The sequence below is a fragment of the Belonocnema kinseyi genome, chromosome 5 (genome assembly GCF_010883055.1).
Source record: "Belonocnema kinseyi isolate 2016_QV_RU_SX_M_011 chromosome 5, B_treatae_v1, whole genome shotgun sequence".
Lineage (NCBI taxonomy): Eukaryota > Metazoa > Arthropoda > Insecta > Hymenoptera > Cynipidae > Belonocnema > Belonocnema kinseyi.
Window position 1 is genome coordinate 119,339,568 of NC_046661.1, and position 25,980 is coordinate 119,365,547.

General features: G+C 34.1%; 1 protein-coding gene across 1 annotated transcript in view; it reads right to left on the bottom strand.

Moving 5' to 3' along the window:
- Window positions 1-25,980, bottom strand: part of LOC117173165 (protein jagged-1b) — a 66,534-nt gene continuing 40,554 nt past the window's right edge. Inside the window, exons 3-6 of the mRNA XM_033361577.1 lie at window positions 18,261-18,552; window positions 6,441-7,059; window positions 4,390-5,030; window positions 1-2,449 (exon numbers count right to left, since the gene is read on the bottom strand). Coding sequence (XP_033217468.1) covers window positions 741-2,449; window positions 4,390-5,030; window positions 6,441-7,059; window positions 18,261-18,552 — 3,261 coding nt within the window. The 3' untranslated portion in view covers window positions 1-740. The remainder of the gene's footprint in view (window positions 2,450-4,389; window positions 5,031-6,440; window positions 7,060-18,260; window positions 18,553-25,980) is intronic.

Below are 25,980 nucleotides of genomic sequence, written 5' to 3' on the forward strand. Positions count from 1 at the left end.
AATCATTGTTATTCAATTCAATATTTTAATTAAAAAAAAAAAATTATGTTCGCTTTCGAAAAAATTCCATGACTTCAAGAAAAATTCCCTGACAGTTACAGGTTTTCCACGTAGGGTAGACACCCTGTAATTTTAAAATTCTGTTTATTTTCAATGTCACTTGAAAATTCTTCAATGAATACAAACATTTTTATCCTTATTTAGTTTATAAATAAAATATTTGCAAAAGCAATAAAATATTATTACAAAAATAGTAACAGTAAAGCATGATGCCTCGAGGCTCGATTCAAGTAAAATTATATTTTAATAATTTTATGATCCTTTAAATAACTTTACAACTTATAAATTCAAAATTTTAACCTACTCACGTGAAGTTTGCTGAATAAAGTAAATTTAATGGAATCAAGTGAATTAAACTGATTTCTATCAAACAGAAACCAAACAGAATTCAATGGAGTTTAAGTGAATTAAACTTAAATATAATACTTTTCGATTTAGCACCCACAAAAAATCCCAATCTCGAAATGTCCTCATTCTGAAAATCAAAACTGGCTGACAACTCACAAATATAAATATTTTAGTAAATTAGAAATACAATTCATTCAAGATTATCCTCAGTGCCTAAAAGCTAATCACAAGAGACTCGCACTCTTCACCAGCAATTAAATTCCTAAGGTTCTGCGACCTAAACAGTTTAATAATGGAAGATCACGGTGAATTTCAGCACAATAAACAAAAAATTACACATGCACTGTCAGCACTTGATGAGACCCAGCATTTTGGCTTGTGCCAGCTTGCTGAAGAAACGAAGGTTCCTGAAGCCTGGGCTTGCTGTAGGGCTTATGAGGGCCTTCCTCATAGCTGAAGCTAGCAGTGTTATTTCTAATTTCTGCACTTGGCGGTTTGTACAAAGGTGGAAGTCGATGTCTACTGTCATCCGAGACCATCTCGAGACTTTCCTCCGTTGGTCCCAGGCCTCCCATAGAAGTCCCTGACAAAGGTCTAACAACCGAAACTCTCGGCTCTCCTACATCCGTTTCTTTCAAAGGATTCGCATATCTCCTGAGATTTTCCTCATTCTGCAAATTATTCGACTTCTCATCAAGGTCGCTTCTATGTCTGTGCAGAGAAGTTTCACTGCTGGTCGTCGCAGTCAGACCAGACCTCTGTCTGACTGATCTGAGGTACCAGAGCCCTCCAAGAAGGGCCAAAAGAAGAACAGTGGCTAAGGCGCCACCAAAAACCGCCAAATACCCATTTCCATTAGAAGAAGCCGAACTGGGTTCACTCAACAAGGCTGTCTCGACTTTGACTTCCAGAACAGAAGCCAGAGCGAGAGGTCTACTTAGAGGACGACTCAAAGCTTCCCCCAAGTCTCTAGCAGCAGCAGCTGCAGCTTCCGAGAAAATCGTCACCTCTATCGTGTCATTGTCTCCTGGTTTCAGATCACAAAGGAGAACAACTGACTGTGGTCTTCTTGGATCAGCAAGTAGTCTCCTTAACCGACGACAGAGTAGCTCCACCGAAGTTCCCACAGCGAGAGATTCTCTCCTGAGCAAGATTGTCAGTCTCGAGCAAGTTGGGCCTGGAGTTGCTTGGCCAGGCCAGCAGGAAGGTGGAGCCGGCAAGGCGGGAGGGCCAACTCTTCTTCCTGTTTCTATTGGGCGACATTCGCCCCAGGAGGGGCATATTGGTGATAGGCAACTTTCTCCAGGCGATGGAACGCATACTTCATGAGCCAAACATGATGTTCCATTGAGACAGTTTCCTGGGCCACACCAGACGTTGCTGCACTGGTTCTTACCATTCCTACATTCACAGACGTTGCATTCGTCGTCCCAAATTGCGGCGACACAACCTGCACCTCCAGCTGTTCTGATTTCACAGTGAGTTCCTGTTCGACCTGGTGGACAGATGCAGGAGTAACTCGCGATTCCATCGAGGCACGTGGCACCGCCCATGCAAGGGTCACTCGCACACTCGTTGACGTTTATTCTGCAGTCTGGGCCAGTGAATCCTGGGGCGCACTCACATCTGAACCAGTTGATGCCATCGACACAGCGACCACCGTTCAAGCAGGGAAGTGGTTGACAGTCGTCGACATCTCTTCTGCATTTCGGACCTTCGAAGCCTTCTCTGCAGATGCAGCGATAGCCTCCATCGGCACTGTTGACGCACGTTGCCCCATTTTCACAGGGACTACTTGCACAGGCCGGGGATGCTATATGGCAGACAGCACCTTCCCAACCTGGAGGACAATGGCAGGTGAATCCGTCGCCTCGGTCCTGGCAGGTTCCTCCATGGCGACAGGTTTCGGGTTCACAGTGACCGGCTTGTAGGGCACAGGTCTTCCCTTTCCAACCGTCGCTGCAGATGCAGGTGAAGTCTGCAACCCCATCGACGCAGGTCCCGTTATTTCGACAGGGAGAGTTCATGCACTCGTCGACATCTGGAAAGAGCAAAAATGGTTAACTTTCGATTCGGGGGTGTTGCTAGTTTTATTTTATATATGTATAGATATAGCATGCAATATAAGATAAAAGGAATCAATGGATGGTTTTGGAATCGAATTTGTAGAAGATGAAATTGTATTAATTCGTGAGTCACAATATGATTTTCCCTTTTTAGGTGTCAATCTTTGCTCATGATCGGCATTAGGTATAGAAAATTAATTTGGTGCCTTCACTTTGTTGTCTTGTAACTTCTGGTCAAATTTGACTTTTTCTCCATCCAAAGGTAGTTTACAAGGGGGATTCTTAAACTTCAAAACACGATCTAATTGATGGCGCCCCTGCGGCCCTAACTTAAAAAAATCACCAGTTGCGAAAACTTCAACGACTTTTGACACATTTTACGTCGCACCTTCTCCTAAGACTGGCTAAAAATTTCGCTGAAATGTTTCTTGTCGTAAACCATTGCGTTCACAAATGATTTTTTATGTTATGACCGCAGAACCGCCACCTATTATATTGTGTTTTAAAGTCTAAGGTTCGCTCTTTAAAACTACCTTCGGGTGGGTAAGAATTCAAGTTTAACCAAGAGTTACAAGACGTCAAATTAAAGGCACCGAATTAATTTTCAGACCTAACATTTTGAAATCTTATGATATGAAAAGCAGTGAAATTATTTTCTGAAACCACTTGTTGAAACGTTTTGCAAATTCTAAAATCTGTATTATTATTATTTATAAACAAAATTAGAATCAAGGGAGACAATTTCATTTTACTTTGAGTTGGAAAATTATGAAAGATATTTGTAGAAATGCAAATATTTGAAGAAAATTTAGCGAAAGTTGAAATTCAAACGAAAAAATGGAAATAAATGTTTAAATGAATTAAAAGTTATCAAGAAAATTCAAATTGATTAACGTGATTTAAATTGAATTCTTAAGACAAGTTAAAATTAATTCAAGGTAAGATATTTTCATAGCATTTACAGTGAACTCAAGCAAAAACAAACACTCAAGATTTACAATAACATCCCCTTGAATTTAAGTAAATTCCAATAAATTAAACATTATTTAACAATTATACATCCGAATTTAGTATCAATAAAATTAATTCGATATCTAATTATTGTTCTATTAAGAATTTTATGAACCCAAAAAAATTAAACATTAAATCATTTTAAATTTCAAAACATGTCGGAAATGGTTTGAACCTTAGCAACATAATATTTATGAAATTGATATTGTTTTTCTAGTGATAGTTACTTTGAAATAATAATTTCAAAATTTCAACTTATTAAAAAAATTGTAACAACATTTAATTTAGCGTAATATTGTTTAAACTTTGGTTACTTTTTAGTCTAAATTAAAAAATTCTATTTCATTTGAATTTGAGAAAATATGAATTCCAAAGGATTATAATTACATTTTTTTTTAATAACAAAAATTTTTAAAGAAAATTTGACATTTATATCGTATCATTCTTAAAACTTATTTTTCGTACAACAAATTTTATTTTTCAAACTTCCAAAATTAATTGATATTCATATTGAAATATTGGCGTTTTTTAGAAAAATCTTTAGTTGGAAAAATCAGATAAAGAACGCCACATAAAACGCAAATAAAAAAGTTCACAATTATGAACAGTTTTTCTGTTATACATTTTCTAAGTACAGTAAGTACATTTTTTCTGAAATATTGACCAAAATTCTTTTTCCTAAAAACTGTTCATGATATCTGGACTAATCAGAACTGGTCATATTATTTTCGAATATAAATCGTCCTATTCGTTTATGGCCTCTTCTCAATTAGGCTACACCAGAGGTAGCCGCATGTCCTTAAGCCAAAATTAAAACTAATTAAAGAATGCATCACTTCTTTAAAATTAAGCATTAAAGTTATAACCGAAATAAGCTTACGGATAGAGTAGAAATCGAACTCGCCTTGGTCGCAAAGATCACCGGTCCACCCTTCCCTGCAGATGCACTGAAACGAATTGACCAGATCCACACAGGTTCCCCCATTCATACAAGGTCCTCCGCGACAGTCATTAATGTTCTCATGGCAGTGAAGTCCTGTATATCCTGGATCACAAATACATCTTCCTCCACTGCATCTGCCTCTACCACCACATGGAGTTCCCTCACTCCCGCATCCAAGAACTTCATCAGCTATTCCAAACTGAAGGTGATGTGCAGACTGGTCGGAACAATTTTTTCCCTGCCACTGAGCTGGACAGTGACAGTAATAGTCCGTTTGAGTGTTAAAACATGGAGCGGAATTCCTACATGGATTAGGATTGCAATGGTCTCTATCAATCTCACACTGGTATCCGGTATATCCAACTGGACAAACACATTCATAGGAGTTCACCAGGTCTCTACATTCACCTCCATTCCGACAAGGCTTCGCGGCACACTCATCAATATCAATTTCACAATCCTTTCCTGAATATCCAGCTGTGCAGGAACAGTGATAGTCATTGACAAGGTCGATGCAGAGAGCTCCATGTTGACACTGACCCACACAATCGTTGATGTTCTTTGTACAATTCTTCCCAGTGAATCCACTTCTACAGCGACATCTGAAAAAATGAAGGTCAGGTGAAATTAGTCGGTTGGATTGGATCAGTGAATAATAATGATGGACCATTAACATCAAGCACACTTCAGAAAAAGGTTTGTTTAGGTCAAACAAATCATGACTTGACCTAAACAAACAGTTTTCTGAGTGCACTTAAATTCAAATGCATTCAAATGAAATTATAAAACGTAAGGCAAACCAGTTCTACTGATTTCACGTGAATCCGAAAGAACTGAACACATTTTATTCGGTTCTATGTGAGATAATTTCAGAAGTAATTACTATTAATGCATGTATATTTGATTTATCAAATAATGGACATTTATGTACATATCGTGGGGTGAGCTTCCGATAAAAATTAATTTCAAACCAGTCCAAATTATACCGAAATCTGTATCCGAATCAATGCGATTAATTTTTAATTCCTGCCAATCCGTGAAACAATAAAAATTTAATACTACAAGCATAATTCAATGCTTTTCAGAAACTCGTTTCGACAAATCGAAAATTGAGCGAGCAAAACACGGTAAATATATTTTTTGAACAAAATTAGTTATGCGTGGTTTTAACTTTTTGAGAACTCGAAGAATATGATTATTGTCCCTTGGATAAAAACTATATATTCGAGTTATTTGGTGGCGAATTGTTCCAAGTCAGTTAAGCTGAAATAAAGCGAATTCTTAAAAATACATCTCAATTTGTTCCCTAAGTTTTCTCTTGACTAGTAAAAGCTAAATACTGAAATTGAAGATTGGTTGCGAATTTTTTCAAGCATGTTCGAAAAATTACGAAAACTAAAATAAAAATACAAAACGTTTATATTCTTAGGGAACTGAAAGCTTAATATTTCTTCTATATCGGTTATTTTGCACTTTCTTATGCAAAAAAAATATCCGCATTTAAAAAAAATCTTTAGAATGACCCACTTTCATTAAGAAAACCTTGAATCTTGAATGATTAGATGAGCTCGATTATTGAAAGATTTTATACATAGCTGTAATAGCTGTTGTTTTTCTATACTCTATAGCATATGTTTATTCTTGGAATGATTTAAGCCTCCGATTGGATCATTAAGTATTAGATGTTGAAACTGCCATATTGCCTGTAAGGATTTTCCCAGCATTGTTTGTGACTGGATTAGGGATATTGGAAAATATAAAACTCATGCAAATTATTTTCAAGGTTGTAGATTGGTTTCGCGTCAGATTTCTATCATTTAATTTAACTTACAACTACTTATACGGACAGTATTCTCCTAGTCTATTATTTCTCCATCTAAAGTATTTGAAATTCCTCAAGTACTGTCTAGATGAAATTAATTTATACATACAGGTTCTTCAAACTGAAAAAATTCATCAATGATGTCAAGTATAATACTTTTTCTCAATTAATAATAATCAATTAAACCCACCTGTAATCTCCAGCAAGATTAACACATGTCAACGAGTTCTTGCACGGTGATTCCAGAAGGCCACATTCATCAACATCAAACTGACAAAGAACTCCCTGCCAAGCTGCTGGACAATTGCAAGTAAAACTATTCTTTCCATCCACACAAATTCCTCCATTTTGACAAGGTTGTGAAGCACACTCATCAATATCGGTTCCACAAGCTGATCCAGTGAACCCTGCTGCACAATCACAAACTGCCATTTCTCCTATTTCCCTACAAGTTGCGCCATTTAAACAAGGGTTGGAAGCACAGGGGTTGTCGACCTTTTCACAAGTTGGTCCAGAGAATCCTTCGGGACAAGTGCATCTGTATTGATCAGGAGCAGTATTTTCACAAGTGCCACCATTCTGACATGGCTCATGGGTACCGCAGTAGTTGAGGTCCTGATCGCAAAGGATACCACCCCAATTCGTATCGCAAATACATTGCCAACTAGAGCCATTGCAGTAACCGTGTTTGCATCCTGGATAAGGGGTGCACTGGTCGCAAAATTCACCCCTCCAACCATGTCTGCATTTGCACTCGCCACTCACGTTGCAGTGACCGTGAACTGGATGACATCCTTCTTTACAGACAGCTGAAACAAACGAATAAATTTACACTTTAGTGATATAAAAATAAGAAGATGACTTTAGGGAAAAATATAAAAGTTTTACACTGCACGCCGATCAGCACTGTTTACATCCAGGCCGTGAGCAAGGTCTAAATCGCTAGTTTTTTAAATTAAAATATACTAAAATATATGCTAAAAGTTTCATGAAGTTTCATCAAGTCACTATTTTTCACAAAATTCTCGAATAAAACTTTTTTTTAGTAGTAACTTCCTAAATATGTATTTATACTACTATTCGAATTCTCCCAATCTAACTAGATCTTCCGATATATAAAGATAATTAGAGTTTTTCTTCCTAGTTGTTGGTTGATAGAATGAAAAATACCTGAGCGTGAATTCAGCTCATCGGTAAAAATAATTTAAAAAGAAATTGCGTATAGCCTATTCATTGTGAAAAACTTCAAGGATATGGAAGAGCATTGTCTGTCATTAGTTAATTTTTAAAATTCTTTATGGTTCTCAATTACTTATTATTGGTTGATTGCGGTTCACCTTCACCCGTGAACCTGCTTTTCTCGGTGAATAGAATATAATTATAGACAAGTCACATGGATTAAAAAAAATTAAACAAAAGGTCATTAGGCAATAATAATGTAATGAAGAAAATATTCAGAAAGACGTAATAAATCTTTTAGCAATGAAGCTTTTTCCAATAGTTATCAATTACAAAACAAACTATTTTAAAGATTTCTAACAAATTTTGAAAGTCCTATGATTTTTAGAACTTCCAAATTACTTTTTCATAAAACCTTTGTCGATACGCTTTATATATAATTACATTGATGTCAATATATCAGATCAGATTGGAATACAAGAAAAGTGATTTAAGATATAACGATATTATATGGCGTCACGAATTACTGAGCGCCTATGTATTTATTTTCTCCTTATTATTCTGAAGCTAAAGAATACATAGCGCCAAAATTGTTTGAAACGATAGAAAATCTATCAGAACACCACTGCTTGGCCTTTGTGAGTTAATATTATGTTTGAATAATCTTATTTTATTAATTAGTAACTTAGTAAGTCTTAACAGGGCTTTAAAGCCCTGCTCCCAATTACAGTTATCCATTAAACTATTAAAGCATCATAGAGAATAGAACAGTCGATTTTCAAAATACTTTTTCTCTTTCTCTCTCTTCTTTAGCAATTAATCCATCATGCAACGACCCTCAAAATCCTTTCACGTCCTACAATAAATCCTTCAGCCTTGATCAAATTAATCTCTATCTTAATAGAGTTCTTTACATGTCCTACTATTTGTGCAACATCCCAGAGCATCGTGAGAATCCCGACTGTATCTTCGAGTAATTTATTTAATATAATAAGGCACGTATAGTAGTTGAGGCACAAATAGTAGTTAGCACTGGCACCGATTCTCGCTTACATTATACGTATTCAGGGCCGCAACGTGTTATTCACCGAAGAAAGGGGGAGGGTTTCGCGTAGGTCGAGAAACTTTTTTGTTAGTCGTTGGTCCTCAGCCTCACCTCTATTTATCTGTAGGATATCTCTTAATTAAATTAAAGACGGCGAACTGGTCAGAAAGCTATAGTATAACGGAATGCCGGGGGGAAGGGTGGTGAAAGAGAGTTGGGGGGGGGGGAGTAAATTATCCATCTGGCCGTGAAACGAAATTTTGCGATGGCTGTGCGACACGTTCGTACCTATCATATGAATTGAACCCACATGGCACACATCCATCGAGGTTTACCGGCACGACTATACCGTTACATCACGTATAAGTGCGTACAGCATCTTTTGATTAATAGCCCTGCTTGGCTCGTCTACCTGGACAACGGACATTTACGGATATTTATGCGACTGCACCGTGAAACTCAAGGCTCTAAATGACGCGCCATAATCCACTGGATGATGCATTTCTTTGTCGCGTCCTATCAGTGATGCTGCTGGTTGTCAGGCTCGGTATCCTGGCACGGATGAGTTAGCTTCACTTGTAACTAACTAGTGAGTTCGAGTTTTGAAGACGGTATCAAAAAATTTCAATATATGATTTGAAAAAGATCCTGATTAGGTACATCAATTACGTAAAGTTTTTTCTTTCAACCAAGTAGTTGAATTTACCACCAAAAATGTAATAGTTGATATTTCAATTCTCATCCAAGCAGTTTCATTTTTAAACAAAAAATATTAAATTTCTACAAAAAGAGATGAATTTTCTAATCAAAAAAACTGAATGAATTTTCAATCAAAAAGATTAATTTCATATTTTAAAAAACGAATTATCAACAAAATACACCAAATTCTCGCGTTCAGTCTCGCTCTGCTCCCCTGAGAAACTGAAGGAGCCAGCAGTTTTAGGAAGGCTGAGAACGGGGTGACTGAACGCGAGAGTTTGATGTGCGTGCATTTTTAACCAAATAGTTCAATTTTTTAATCAGGAATATTCATTTTCTACCAAAAAGGACAAATTATTAACCTTACGATATTGTTGAATTCTCGAGCCAAAAATACAAATTTTGTACCAAATATTTGAATTTTCAACTCGAAAATGTGAATTTTCTACAAGAAAGTTATTTTTCAATCGGAGAAGATTAATTTTTAACCAGCCAGTTGCATTTTTAATCAAAAAAGGAAAACAATTCAGTAAAATTGTTGAATTTTCAAATGAAAAGGACGATTTTTCACCCAAACAGTTTAATTTCCAAACAAAAAAGATAAGTGAAGCTTGAGATAAAAAAATATAAATTTTGATAATTTATAGACTAAACAATAATAGTTTAAGTAAACATTGAAGTTAAGTTTTAAAACTTTTAAAATGTTCTTGTAAGAAACGGTTTATACAATCTTAGTAAGATTGGAGATTTTAAATTTATTATTAATTCACGAATTTTTGAATATGACAGTTAACATTAATAATAATATTAGTAGGTACTATTTATATTATTAGGTAAATTACAAGTATTACTGTTACATTTATCAATAAAGTTACATGCATTTTATTTACACTAGATTCTGCTGACAAACAGCTGCTAATCACATAAATCGATTTAACTTTTGTTTTTTAGTGTTTCACAGACTTTAAAATATCTCACGTAAGAAATTGTTTTAACGACGTACTCCCCTTCCCCATGTATGGCAATATAGACATATAGTTGACTCCCTCCCCATTCTCTGCCTAAAAGACTTGACGTAATTTATGCACAGCCCCTTAGAGTCATTCATTTATAGTCAAACATCTGAGGCTTTATTTGAGACAACCTTTTATATTCTCTTAAACAGAACCAGTGTAATTGTCGCTGGTTGAAACAGTATTTTGAATTATCAGTGGTAAACCAGTGATTTTTCGGTTTTTACTGGGCGGACCAGTAAAAGAATCAAATAATATGACATTACTGAATATGCCAGTGACGCCAAATGATAGATTCAACCAGTGATCTAGCGCCCCATGCGGCTAAAAAATGAACCTCCAGTCGTCTCGCACGCGCGTGTCACTGGTCGGCCCTTTGCATTTGGCGAGTGAAAACGAACTCTATTGTGTTATAGTGTTTGTGTTATAAATATTTGAATCATATATGGCAGCCCGGCTCTTATTTTTCATTTGAATTTAATTTTGTTGAAAGATTAGCAGAAAAGTATTGAATGACAAGTGTCATACAAGGTCATACCTAAAACAAGGTGACGGATGACAACGCGTACGACTGACTACTGATACTAAGTAACCATTGAAATTCACTGATTAAATCAGTGAAAGGATTCCACTGAGTGTAACAGTTAAATCGCACTGATTGCCAGTGACACATTTCTGATTGTTTTAACCCGTGAGATTTCACTCGTTCATTTTGAGAGAGCACTTTTCTTTGATGAGACTGTTTTTTGAGACTCTTTTATTGTCTCTAGGTTTACTTACATGTTTTTAAATTTTCTGGTATTGCCTACTATGCTTTATATTGCAAAGACGTTTTTTTACTTTTTAGTGATTTATGATTAATATGAAAACAAAAGAAAGTTAAAATGAACAAGCACTCGGGTCTTAGACTCTGTGTTAGCACATTTATAAATTTAATTGTGTATCTATCCAGGTGTACTGGAAGGTAATAGGAATCGAGCCAATCAGCGTTCTTCATCGCCTTGTATCTGCCATCATCGGAAACCGGCATCAAGGCACATGCTTTCCTCTCGTCGAGAAATTAGAGGCACGATCTAAAAGCTATTGCTCGAACATATTAACAATATAGTCGTTGATTACACCGCCGTTCGTTCAGCATCCGCTTACAAGGATAAAACTCGGTATTTTAACAGATGTTGATTCGGTGGCTTATGCTTCCTTTAAACATTTGTCATCTCATCTTCAAAGAAAAATCACTTCAAAGCTGTTGCTTCAATGTTTACTCATTCAAGACCGGTTCATGTATACTTTCCTGATTTTATTTTCAACCTTATGATTTATTATATTATACTTTAAATCAATATCTTAAGGTTCCAGTTGTTGAAAGCATTTCAATGGATCGTAGATTTTGCTGATAAAATTAGAAAAGTGATGAAATCCCGTGACACGAAAACAAGTGAAATTGACCTTTCACCGACAGTGGTTTCTCGGGATGAAATGCTGCTATGCACATGAATATTGCGATTTTACTAAAGAACATTCGCTATTGCACCGAGACGAGTCGCAGCCGTGTGAAGCTCCACGAGTGAAATCCACCGATTGACCTTTCGACGCTCGACATAAAAATTGAAGAGCTAGTTTTCCTATAGGCTATAGAGTGCTCTCAAACATACAGGGTGAGACGACACTTTCGAACTTAAGGAGAAACTATACGATGCTAATGTTTTAAATAATCTTGAATAAAAACTTATTCAATCATTAAAAATAAAACGCAATGAAGATAAAATAACGAATTTTTTATCGTAATGTATTGCATTTCCCTTTCGACTTCTGATAATACTTTTATGATTTGTAAATTATAATAGATAATTTGGTTTCAAGAAAGGAGAATATATTTTAATATTTATACCAAATTTGGAAGTGTCTTGAATCGCAAGTTTTCCTAATCTCCCAATGGAGACTTTATAGTGGTTTCAAGTGGCAGGTAGTGAATGTCACTCAAGCATAGCAAATGGTATGATATCTAATGTAATGATTTCCTTTCTTAGAGAGAAGCAATCTAAAGCGGATTACAATTTACAGGCTTCACACTCTTAACGCCTTTTTCATATTCTCTATATATAGACCGGATTGATTTCAAATCAGGCAGGTATGGGTTGCACTTGAATTCGTATGAACCTTTGGCTTTTGAATATTTATTTATTATTCCAGATTTTGATTAGGTTCATTTTTTATTTTCCATATCCGTCGGAAAATTTTGAAAAGGTTGAAAATTAACAAAATGACGTCGAATTTTAACAAAATAAAAAGCCGATTTTCACAAAACCCCATATTTTTATTTTTTGTCATTTTCTTGCTGAATTTTAACTTTTATAAGGAAGACGTTATACATATTTTTGCGCACTAAACTATTTAAAAAATGACAAATTTTTTACTTTCTGCATTTTTATTTCAAACTTTAATATTATTAAAATATTTCCGTACCTACTAAGTATTAACTGATTTCTAGTGACATTTCAGTAATTTGAATTTATTCAATATTTAAATTGGAATCAGTGAAACAAACTCATAACTGATTTGACTCAGTTTCCCATTTCTCACTGATTCCAATTTTCAGAGCGCCCACAGACTCCAGAGCCTACTATACCTTCTTGCAAAAAAGGTCATAATAAATACATTAAAAATGCATCATTATATTAAAAAAACATAAATATCTGATTCGCAAAATTATTTCTCTAATTTATTTAACCCTCCAAGATTTCCGTCTACAAAGATATATGACGCAATACTAATTACATCCTCACATCGTTGGATATAAGTCATCTTGAGACTAGTTTAATCATCAAGCCTTCTTCCGCCTCAAATGTACTGCAGAGTTATTGAACAAGACAGCCGAAGAAATCGTAAGAGCATTCGAAAATAACATATTAGCTCAGAATTCGTACAGGCTTGGGCCACGTCAGTCACAGTCAAAAGATAAAGCAAATTTCTTATGATTAGTTTGCACTTTGTGCGTGGGATGATATTTTTAATCAATTAAAAGCCGACTAAGATACACTTGAATCAACTTCTATTGATCTTTTCATACGAAGTGAATTTATGTGGGAAGATAAAATCTGGGTAGTGCTTTGAGATGGAAGAGAGAAGACAAACAAAAAAGAGTCAAGACCATAATTTATTGTTGTCTGGAGTTGCAGATAATAAGGATACGGAAGGTATTAGATATTGATGATGTTGAAAATATTAAAGATTTTGAATACATTGAAGGGGTTAAAGACATTGAAGATATTTAAGGTAAATTTCGACATTCCTAAATGTAATAGTTTCAATTACTAAAGGTGGGTGGTTTCAACAAAAATGTAAAATTATTTAAGGCTTAAAATGATTTCAGATTTTTGGAACAGTTTTGAGTAATTTATCCTATCAATGCAGGGAATTGAGTGGTATCCGAATTTACCGAAAATAGCTACAGATATTGAGAATATTCAAGGTAATAGAGATATTGAAAATGATAAAAATAATGAAGATTTCTAGATATTGAAGATATTGAAAATGTTGATGAGCATTGAAGATGTTTAGATACTGCAGATATTGAAGATATTAAGGTTATTAAAGATGTTCGAGATTTTGCGGTCTGGTACTGCGAACATTAATCATATTGAGGATATCAGCAATATTGAAAATGTTGAAAATAATGAAGATGTTAAGATATTGAAGATATTGAAAATGTTGAAATGAGTTATTGAGGATACTGAGTATATTGAAGATAATAAGGAGTTGAAAACTGGCAGATTTTGAAGATATACATTGAAAATGTTGAGGATATTGGAAGTATAGAAGATATTGAAGGAACTATGAGGCCGGGATCAAGATTCATGACCTTATCTCAGACTTAAGAGGACGATCGTAAAATCCGACGTCAGGCGCATGTCGTACGATATGTACAAAGGTAGCGACACATCACGCCAGCCTCTCGAGTCACAATGGAGCGCCGTGTAATAAAACAGTTCTTTCTTTGCCATCTAAGCGTTACTTCCGCCTCCCCATGGCCCAGCCAAGGAAGGCAACTCACCCAAGTCATCAGCTCAGCAGAGTTTGCTATACTTGTAGGGTTGGTGGCATCCGCTTTATGAGCGAGGGCCTTTCTAGGCGGAAAAGGGGTGCCATTTAGAGCTCAGGAGTGTGGGAAACTTGCGAGATAAAAAAAGAAACAGACTGTTTCTTTATTTTCAATTCACAGAGGCTTATCTTCAGATTTATAATATCTTGACAGAAAACCGCAGGTATATGTTTGGACAGATTCAGATTAAAATAAAGAGCTCTTCTGTCATTCTTCTTTGGAGCAAAAATTTCTCACGCTTTTTGGGGTTTTACAGAAGTTTTATATCTGAAGTCTTTAAAGATAAACTGAAAATTAGAACCATTGAAATCTTTGAAATTTGAACTTTAAAGATGATGAAATAGATCAATTTCTTCCGGAATAAAGTATGTGAAAACTTCTTCAACTTAAAATACTTGAAAATATTAGAAATTATTTACTTTCAGATTAAGAGGTGTTTGATGTTGTACCATTTTTTTTTAATTGTTCAAAATCCAACAGTTTTCTATTTCAGTTTACATAAGTAGCAATACCATAACATGTTATCAGTTTATATAAATATTGTAAATATTATAAATAATAATTATAACTTCACTTTTATATAGCGGAGTCTTGTGTTGTAACAAAGTGATAGTAATTACAGTACTTAAAAAATTAATGACTGTTGGTAGAAAAAGTTAAAGGTAATCGATAGATATAAAAGAAAATTACAACATTGAAGATAGAGTAATTATTCATAAACGGCGCTGCTTGCATACTGTTGAAGTAACTGAGCGAAGAACATGACATTCTTCCAAGCACTTTGTCTGCTCAAGTGCGATGAGAGTATTTTCTTTTATTCGCTTTTCTTTAGACTGGAGTCGATAATAGTGCCATAAAATCTCCTTTAAAGTTTGCACCGACATTGCATTTTGTAAACATAAGACGATATGCAGTTAAAGCGATTTATAGTACAACGTCTAGAATGAAGCGACGACGGAAATTAATCGAATCGCGAGCCTCATTACGTCTCAAGTTCCGTTAACCTGACAGAGTAGCTTAAGCTAATGTACATAGGTACTATATTCAGTATACACTCGGAATATGAGTTATTGCTTGTTCTTAGACCTCCGATAAATTAACAGACCGCACTGTATTTTAATATTAATTTTAGTTCAGGCAGTAAATACTTTTATATACTCTCTAAATCTAAATTAGTAAAAAATACTACTAATTTGTTGCAGTTTTTTAAAAATAAATATAAGTACCGCTCACTCGTTTTCTGTTAATCAGTAAAAATATACTAATTTAATGTGTAAGAATAACCCAATGAGTGAATTAGTAACTGTGTATACCTTAAAGGAATTGGTAATGCTACTACTATATAAATTAATTGATAAGTTTATTGCTCGTAACTATTTTAAACAGCAGTTTTAAATCAATTTAAAAATTGATTTTACAATTAATAAAATGTCATTGAAATGCAATAACAAATTATTACACAAATACAAAAATACAAGTTATGTGAAAATCTTAGGAACGATACATAAAATTACGTATAAGCAGACTAACCAGGTACCTGAATTAGAAAAAGTCAAGTTAACTAAAACTTATTTTCAGAAAAACTAGACATCTTCGAGGCTTACAGTGTGCAGAAATTGTCAAAGGCGCTGCAGAATTTGCAATAAAATTATCTTAATTGTGAGATCAGTTTTTTAATTGATTTAAAACTACCATTTAAATAATGACTAGCAATATGCGATTACCAATTCATTTAGTAGTATTAGTCCCTATTCCTTTAGTGGATATAGTTACTAATTCATCCTGTTGGTTATTTTTGCATATTGAATTAGTAGATTTTCACTAGAAGCAGCAAACGAATCAACGCTATTTGAATTAATAGAAAAATACTACCAATTAGCAGTGTTCTACTAATGTAGATTATTCTTTTTTGTTTCGCAAAGAATTGTATACTTTATTTCATTGTTTTGACATATTTAAAATAAAAATATTTTTACACACATTTTCGCTTATTCAATTATAAGTGAGTATAAATTCCAACTTTGGAAACATTCCTAGGAGTTTTCAGTTTATGAAATTCAAAAAAATTCTCTCATCATTTTGAACCAGTAACAGATTTCACGGATCGTTCAATGAGTTTAACTGCTTTGATTCAGTGACATACTTATTTTTAATTAGCTAAGAAGATAATTAAAAATGAATCCTAAGTATTTTTTTATTTAACATTTCATCTGGAACTAATTATATCAATGATATCGTATCACGTGACTCTTTTCTAATTTCGACAAGAAAAGAATATGAGGAATGAACCCTTAAGTACTATTTTATTTGACAGAAGGTTGAACGATTCGATTAATTCACTGAGAGATGTGCTCCTTGCTTCGCAGGGTAATTAATTATTACTCCGGGAAGAAGTTGGCAAAAAAAATGTAGAGAGCTGCGCAGTCAGAACGATTTATTTAAAATTCGCAACTCACCGATGCTTCCTCGTGCTGTTCGTGTAATCGCACAGGGACTCATGCGGAGCAACTTATTAATTATTATCATTATGATACTAAATAATTCGCCGCACACGCTCTGCGATATTCAGATTGAATTTCATTGGTATATGGATTGAGTTAATTGTACTTCGTTATTGGAGTTGGAAATTTTAGAGAGGAAGAATACTCTCCAAAAGTATGGTTTTCATATCCTGATAGATGGAAAATATTGATCACTTTCTTCAGGAAAGTAATGAGTGATTTCAGGTTATTAATGCTGTGTGAGTAATATGTATATTAGTATGGTTATTAGTTGCTCATAAAATACTTGATCAGCGGGGTAGAACTTCTCAGTCGATTTCATACGAAGTTAAAATTCGATCTATTTTACAGAAAATGGCAAATTGCTCAATTTCAGAAAATAATTCAGATTGAACATTCACATGATTTCACTTGAGAAGTGAAATTTTTATTATTTTTCAAATAAGAGATTCACCTTTTTTCTATTAAAATTTTTAATACAGTTATTGCTTTTATACGTATAATTAGAAAATCACATAATTTAGGTCTATTTAGGCTTTGAATACATACATTTTCAAAAATGGAAGAATGATCGTTTAGAACATTGAACAATATTAGAAAATAAACGTTTAAGTATTAAAATGAAAATTTTCAGATTAAAGCCCTGAAATTAAAAATTGGCAAAAGTGTAAAACATTGTATTTGAAATAATTACAACAAAAAAATGCCAAATTTACCATTTTAAATAAAAAACTTATAAGCTTAAACAACAGAGTGTCCTAAAAAGCTCCAATTTTTTTTGATTGATCACTGGCTAAACTAAACTTGGAATTGGGCCACGTAACAGCCCCAATACGATTCTAACTATTATTAATTAACGCTAATTTCCGTTAAAATGATCAATGTATGCAAGATATAAAACTGATTGTATCAGACGCCATAAAGAAACAATCTGACCCAATCAGAACAAAATTAAGAAATTTAAAGCAAAATTTTCTACTACTAGAAATTTTTTTACAAACTTTGGTTGATGCAATAAAGTATTTGATAGAACTCACAAAATTTGGTTGTTGAATCAACGAAATCTTCCACCCACCAAAGGATTTGTTTCACACAACCGCAGCAAATTTAGTTTGGCAAATCAATTATTTTGTTGTCCATGTAATAACCATATTGTGTGGTTAAACCATTAAATAGTGTGCTGATTTAAATTTGCTAAAATTTTCCAAAATTTGGATTTTCAATTCATTATACAGAACAGAAGATATTAGTTGTTGGGTCTAAAATGCGAGTACTTCTAATAAAGTCGGATGCAACCGCGGATTATCAGGGTTTGTGATTAAATTCATAGAGTGATTACAAGCCCACCTTGGTAAAAGAAAATTTGTCACATGCCCATATACATGCACAATGCAGATACTTAGTGAAAATAGTAATAGCGACAACTTAAGCAGAACTAAGTTCCTCATATTTGCAGAAATGATAATTTTCTTACCTATTTCGCAGTCGGCGCCTTTCCAACCTTGTATGCAAACTTTATCTCCATTTTCGTCGCATGTATAATGCCCGAAGATGTCGTTCCGGGGTCGACAAAACTTGGTACAAGTTGCGTTGTAATAGTGGTCGGCACACTGGACCCTCACTTGATAAGCCAGGTGCGCATTCTGCCCGTGATGATTAAGGGTGTGCCATTTTGTTCCTGGCAGGACAATTCCGCTGTAACTCGCTTCCTCGATGACGCCGGCGCTCGCTTCGTCTCTCGCTTGTAAAATCAACGTGAATTGTCTCTGAAAAAAATAAATTCACAAAATGATAGTATTATATTTTCTATAACATATTCATTTCATTCTCAATTGGTTGGAAACATTTCATGTGAGTCTACTGTCGGTTAGTCCATCAAGCTTGGTTTTGTCTAGACCGTCTAGTCCGAACTAGGTATCGTTCTTCTGGACCTTCTAATCTGGCTTAAATCTAGTTTTCTCTAAGCCGTCTATTTTGGAAATTCTAGTCCAATCAAGATCTGCTATTATCGAGACCGACTAGTCTGACCCAGATCTTACTTTGTCTAGACCTTCTAATCTGAAAGGCCTCGTCTAGCTCAGACCTGGTGAAGCCTAGTCTGCGTAGTATGATTCAGATCCGGTTTTTTTAGACCCTCAATCTAGCCCAGACTTCAGTTTGTTTCGTTTATTGTGAAAATAAAAATTAAGAGAAACAATGATAAATAAAATATCAAATCAGTTACACAATAAAATTCAAGATTTTTCTAGGTTCCTCGAATATAAAACTGTTTTTCATTTGGCAGGATAAATCCAAAAGCAACCCATAATAAAATATTTTGAAAGAATATTATATATTATAACGTAATAGGCAAAATCTTCAAAGAAAATACGGATTTTTTGCAGTAAAATTATTGTTGTCTGACTCCATGTCTATTTCACTACTATCTTCGACACCAATTGTGTTACTATTTACGAAGCAATGCCTGCATAGATAATTCTCGAAAGTGAAATGTTTCTTCAACTGACATTTCATCGATTTGGCTGTACGTGAAATCAGCTAACCGAATGTCAAGTACTAGTTATACAATGTTAATGTAATAAATATCGTGGGCGACATGAACAGGTGACTAATGTAAGTAAGTGTGCGTGTTCACCAGGACGTAACCGATTAAATATAATGTACAAATCGTAAATTCGACACTGACACTTAAAGTATCGAGATTGCCGGCAATAGTAATAGTGCGAATTGTCGACACGATATACTGTCGAATCTTGTAGCTGTTAATCAGACTATGGATTATTATTAGTCTACTAATGACATTATCTGCCAACATTGGAGAGGACGGTGACATTATCGCTCCATAAACATGGTAATTCTACGCTCATTTAATTGATGGGAATTAAACCTTTCCTAATAAGAAAACCAGTCCAATTCATTTCAACTAAATTATTAGATATTAGAAATAAATTAAATTATGAGTATTCAAAGTGTAAATTTTGAATTGCAACTTAACAAGAATGAATGGTTTTTAATGAAGCATTGAGACAGCCAGGAGTACGATGCTGATTCTTAATGAAATTTAACTGATTCAAATTTAAACATTAATTCTTGACTAGCCAATTTAGTCAACAGGCAAAACGATACAAAAAGAAAATTTTTCATTAATTCAGTATTATAGGGTTGTTTTTTTAAAGGCCTTATTTCACTAATTTCAGTAATTTAAAGAAAAGATAGAAACGAGTGGTAAAAAATATGTTTGAAAAACGTAGAGTAACATAAGAATTCTGAATTTTTCTACTTTAAAAGTAATTTATGACTGCATCTCATATATCAAATTGAGTTCCAAAAATATTTTTGAATAGTTTGCTTGTACATTCATCAGAATCTGGTAAAGTACATGAAGGAAAATGATTGGGAAATTGTCCATTCAATTTGGTTTTATTGCAAGGCACCTGATGGAGCATGTCATTGGTATCTTCCCATTTTCTCTGAACGGAAGATCATCTGTATATCGAATTGATCAGGATCACTTCCAGCTTTCTATGTCGATCCGGTCAATTCTTATTCAAGGGGTCCTTCTTCGGCATGATTGGAATTTATTTATTGCATTGGTCGTCCGTCACTCACGCGGCACTCTGATTGGTGCGCTTCAAACGGGGCTCGGTCGTTTCAAGTCGTCGATCCATCCAAGATCGAAGACAGTGCTGACTGGTAGCGAAGATCGAGATCTTATCATGACGGAACAATGACGCGAACGTGGAGCATCGATTTTACTTCTCAATTGCGAGTTGAGAGGTGAAATTCCTAGAAACTTGAGGCAGAGTCGACATTTGATACAAAAAAGAAAATATAAAAGAAAACGATCCAGGAAGAGAGAAGTTGATGAGAAGCAGACAAAGTACCTTTATCAACCAATCGGATCTACTAAATCATCAATTTAAATCAATTTAAATCAATGTAAATCATCTTTTATTTTTATTAGTTTAGTATAATAGTAAACTAGATGATTATAAATCATGTTCGAATGCTTCTTATTTGAAATTGTGCAATAGTGAAATTTTCCTGTACTCTTATCTATACACAATTTTTTTTTCTCAAGTTTAAATGACTTTAATTAACTTTTTCTTGTGGATTTTGATTTTTACGGCGGTCATCCAAAGTCCCTCCCTTTCTTTTCTGCTAGTCCAAAAAAAAAAAAACATTGTCCCCTAATTACGTTACAAAATGAGTGTCGTCTAATAATAAATTAATAAATATTACTTTACAATAGCTACAAGCAAATGATGAAACAAAAAAGATTGCGACTTTCTAGGCCCCAAAATCAAGACTTTTAATTAGATCACAAAATGTACACATTATTATTAATCTTTTTCCCCTAATTATTCGATGTAAACATTTATCAAATATTTAATTGCTTAAGAATTTTAAATATTTTGGATTGTTTAATAAACAAAACATGAAAATACTCGCAACTTCGTTAAAAGTTTTTTTATCTAAATAATAAAATACACCTGTTTTTCTTGTATCGAAAAAATAAGATATTTCGAATTCATCAGCTTGAAATCGTACAATTTTATCATAGTCTTAATTGTTCCTCTATTATTTTTCTTCCATATAAAAATGATATAATAAATCTGGAACAATTGTAACTATACCTCTTTCTAATGCTACCATGCTAAATAAATAAAAACAAACTGTAACTAATCTTTTCACGACATTTGAGATATTAATATATTTATGATCATACCTCCCTCTTTCACACGTTATATGCTTTATAATAAAACAACGGCAATTAAGGTTTTTACAAACAGTTTTATTTCGTCTGTATCTGCAAAATGTCTAGTAATTTGCAAACCTGTAAATAGCCCGCGAATAGCAATACAGAAAAACAAAAACCAGTAATTACATGAGCTCGTACAGTTCAGCGTAATTTGTTTGAAGATACACTCTTTTCCTTCTCAGTTTACGAAAATTACATTTACTATATCTCAGTTCGACTCTGAATGCAGTTAACGGTTTTCTTCTCATGTATACGGTGAATAGTTAAAACGAAATTCACCTAAATGCAATCTACCTATTTACAGATTAGCTAAATCTAGTCCCGTATACATAAAGATTACATATATAGAGGAATTCAACATAACGACTTGCACAAAGGGTACTTTGTGATCGAAGGAGTTCAGACGACGTACTTGAAGCAACGGCAATGCTTCGAAGAGTCAGTTATAGCAAAGTCAGGCAGGCATATACCTAGAGTAGATGAGCACTAATTGGTGTTAATTGGTGGCTCGCTCTTCAGCCTGGTTTCCCACGCCTGCGACTTTTATGCTCGCCTTTCTTCCCGTCTCCTTTTTTTACACCCTGCACACTTATCTGTGTCTATACACGAACGCACATATATTCTAATTCGCAAACCGAGAGCGTTAAAGAGGAATTCTCTTCCCTTGACCCTTCTTTTGTGTTTGTTGGACCCATTGCAGATGGCCTTTGTTGCAAGTGAAATGAACTTCAATAGAGGAGGCGTTAGGAAGTAAAAAAATGTAAAGGAGTGGGAAGAAGTGCGGAAGTGAGGGTGGCTGATGAGGAAAGAGAAAGGGAGAGTGATTAGAAAAGATGTTACTCGACTATTGTGGATAGCGGAATTCGTGTGGGCGTCTAGCGACTTTGTTGGAAACCCAACCCACGACCCTACAATACAGACAATAATAAGTCGTTAAAAATGTTTCTTTTTTATGAAAATATCGTAGGTAATGTCATATAACAGATTATTTGAATTGACACGACAAATTTGACGGAATATGAAGGCTCTATCCATTGTATAGTCAATCTCAAAGTTGTTCATATCGATAATTGACGAGACAATTCATTCTTCGGAGATCGTATAAAATATTTTACATAATGTAAAGTTTTTCTCTATGGAGACAGCAGTATGTATCATATTCATAATATATACATCAAAATTCAAATCTAACATAAATTCATTACATTTAAACGAAATTATTTAAGAATGATTGCTTTACCGCTTAGACTATTTTCAACGGGGATCCCCGTATGTAATTTGCCTAAGTGTATGTACTATCTTCTATTTACCATGTACATATGTGGTTGCATTCAAGTATACATGTAACGATTAAGAAAAGAGGGGTATATGCGCATATTGCATCCTAGTCGAAAATTCTCATCGAAAGGTTACAGAGTTCTCGTTTCGAATACTTTCCCTCTCGAGTCTTCTGTGGCTCGCTGAGGGCTCATCAGTCGCAGAGAAAGGGGAAACATATACTTACAGTCGATCCGCAAACCACAATAGCAATTCACCTTATTTAAATGCAATAAAAAAGAGATTGAATCGTTCTTATTGAGTGCCTATCTGGTTCTATATAATTCATGATATTATCGATCCACAATCTTCAAGTAAGTCATTGTATTGACACTGTGGTTAGTGTTCAAGTATATTTACATTCTTTTTTCTTAGATTCGATTCAATGGATTTTGTACCTTTCATTGCAAGACTCAAAAGAATGAGTTCAAGCTATAATTCAAATTGGTTAAGTATTATAACATTGGAATTTTATGAATTAGTCTCAATTGATGCTTATAATGATCAATTCATATATCTTATCAGAAGAGTTAATCCAAAAATTATTTTTTTTATATAGACTTCAATATAGAATACTCTAGATATTACGGGTGTACGACCTGTACACGCTAACTCAAAATTGGGCAAAATTTGATGACGATTTATAAAATTGAAACAGAAAATTAACTTTAATAGCTGATGTTATTATTCGTGGACAAATTCTCTACAATTTTAATTTGGTCTTATGAAAATTAGTTGTGTCTATTTGCGTCGACTTTCTAAATCAATAAAATGGTTTGATAAATTTTGTGATTGACTGTACAAGGAGTACAATAGTACATCCTTAATAACATCTTGGTTTTTAGGACATAACTCAACATTTTCGTTACTAAAATTCCCATGAATTCATTCTCTAAACCAAATATAAAATATTACAATTTCCGGAGGATAAATTGGGTCGTCATGGAGCGAAATTCGCTGTCTGAAATAGTTTCATTGAGGTTAACTAGGAGGGGAGGTTGACATAAGGATGATTCCATGACATTTTTATGTCTCTTGCCCCTTGAAGGTTAGAAGCTCGCATAGCCTTGGTTTTCAGAAGGATCCTAATTGCTTCATTATTTCTTTCTTCTGTCAGTTCTCTACGTCTAGATTTTCGGATAAGTCGCTATAATCTATTTTTACTATTTTAGTTTGCCTTTCCTAGCTAGATTATTATTCTTTTTTTTTATATTATATTTTTTCTATTAATAAGAAAGTAAATTCCAATACTCGATCAACTTAATTAGATTTTTTTGAGAACTAAGAATATGGTAATTATAAAGTGCATATTTTTTTATTGTTTGCCTTTATCTTGCCCATAACAAACTGAAGTGTTTTCTTTGAGCGATGTCTCTGGACGAACATGTAGAATACTAATTGGCATTCACTGGCTGAGTATGAGCGAACCTGGTACAGACAGGACGTCAATTTAGCGAGAACATATTCCGGTCGAAGTTAAAGCCTTATTAATTAATGCGATCATTAATTTACTTCCTTTGTATTACATATTCCATCAATCATGTCAATAAATCGATCGACTTTTCTTCAGCTTACTCGCTCAGGCAAATAATTTATGCCTGCGTGTACCGTTATTAAATTTATTGATTATACATATTACCGCATAGAGGATAAGAAATCCCCTTAGTGTTTAATGAATTCCAATTAAGAATTTCGACATGAAAGAATGTGCTATTAATTAATCTAGATAAATCTTTAAAATTGTGGTAATTGAAATGATGACCATGCTTTACTGGGTTTTCAACAAGAAAAAAAGTTATTGAATTTCCACTAGATATTTACTAATTTTGGATAGTAGATAGAAAATCAAATGTGTAAGGCAGTATGCGAATTTTTTTATTTGAGGACATATTTGAAATCTACAGAAGACGATGTCAGTGCGATACGAGGAGCGAAAACCTTAATTTAAACAAATATCACTGCTGTTACCGTGAGCAATAACGTTCTTTGTTGCAATTTTGAATCAGTTTGACAATTTATTCGGAATCTGATATTCGAATGAGATTCATGGGACAGATTTCGAGGAGGCATCTTGAGAAATTCAAAGGACTCGTTGGAAACAGACGGGATAACGAAGGTCGTGCATTACCATATGAAGAATCGAGACTTGTAGGTTCCTTCCACCTGTCCATTTATTCAAAGGTGTCAACTGGAAATACATCCACTTCAGGTTCTCGAGGAAAGAATAGATTCAAGATAAAAATAGTAGCAGGCATTTTAATTTTAATTTGTCTATTCCCACTGAAATCTCCATTAAAAGGCAGCCTAGTGAAAGAACGATGGGTATTGCCATGATTTTTCACTGGGAATTAGTGACTCTTCCTTCTACCTTAATCAGTGAAAATTCACTGAAAACTTGGAGATCGGCAACTGGAATTCCAATAGCTTTTTAGTGTTTTTAGAGTAGAAAAAGTAACTGAAGTTTTCGTTTGAGTTACTAAAATTTTACTAACTTTTGTATCGGATTATGCTAATATTAATTTAGATATCGACGCCAATGAACCTGCATGTCCTTATTTCATTGCCTTAGTATAAAATACATTCTTATATACTGAATAATACCCTTCTCTTTTCCAAGTGAGGAGACGTGTCTTTCGTTTCGCAGAAAAGACCGAACGACTTGTACGTGAGGACGCGATTGAAATCCATGACGATGGTAGCATTTTATGAAAACCTCTCGCGTCAACAGACAAAGGTTTTTGCTTTCCAATAAAATAAACAAATTTCGGATAGAAAAATCCCTCATTCAGTTTTGGACTTACAAAAATTTTATTAATCACTACGAATTAAAAATATCTGAACATACTTAATAATCTTTATTTCCCGTCTCGAAACTCAGTATTAAAATAAAATTCTCTAAAAAAATATTATACCCAATTTGGTTATACTATTAAATGTACTTTAATTAACGTCAGTGGAAGGGCAAACTTATTTTCCTAAATGAGGAAATTGATGTCCATTTTATATAACTGAAGTTAAGGGCATGCGACACAGTGGAATTCCTACATTACCAACCTCTTTTTTCTATTGAACAAAATTTTTTTTTGAACCATAGAACTTTTTTTGTAAATCAAAT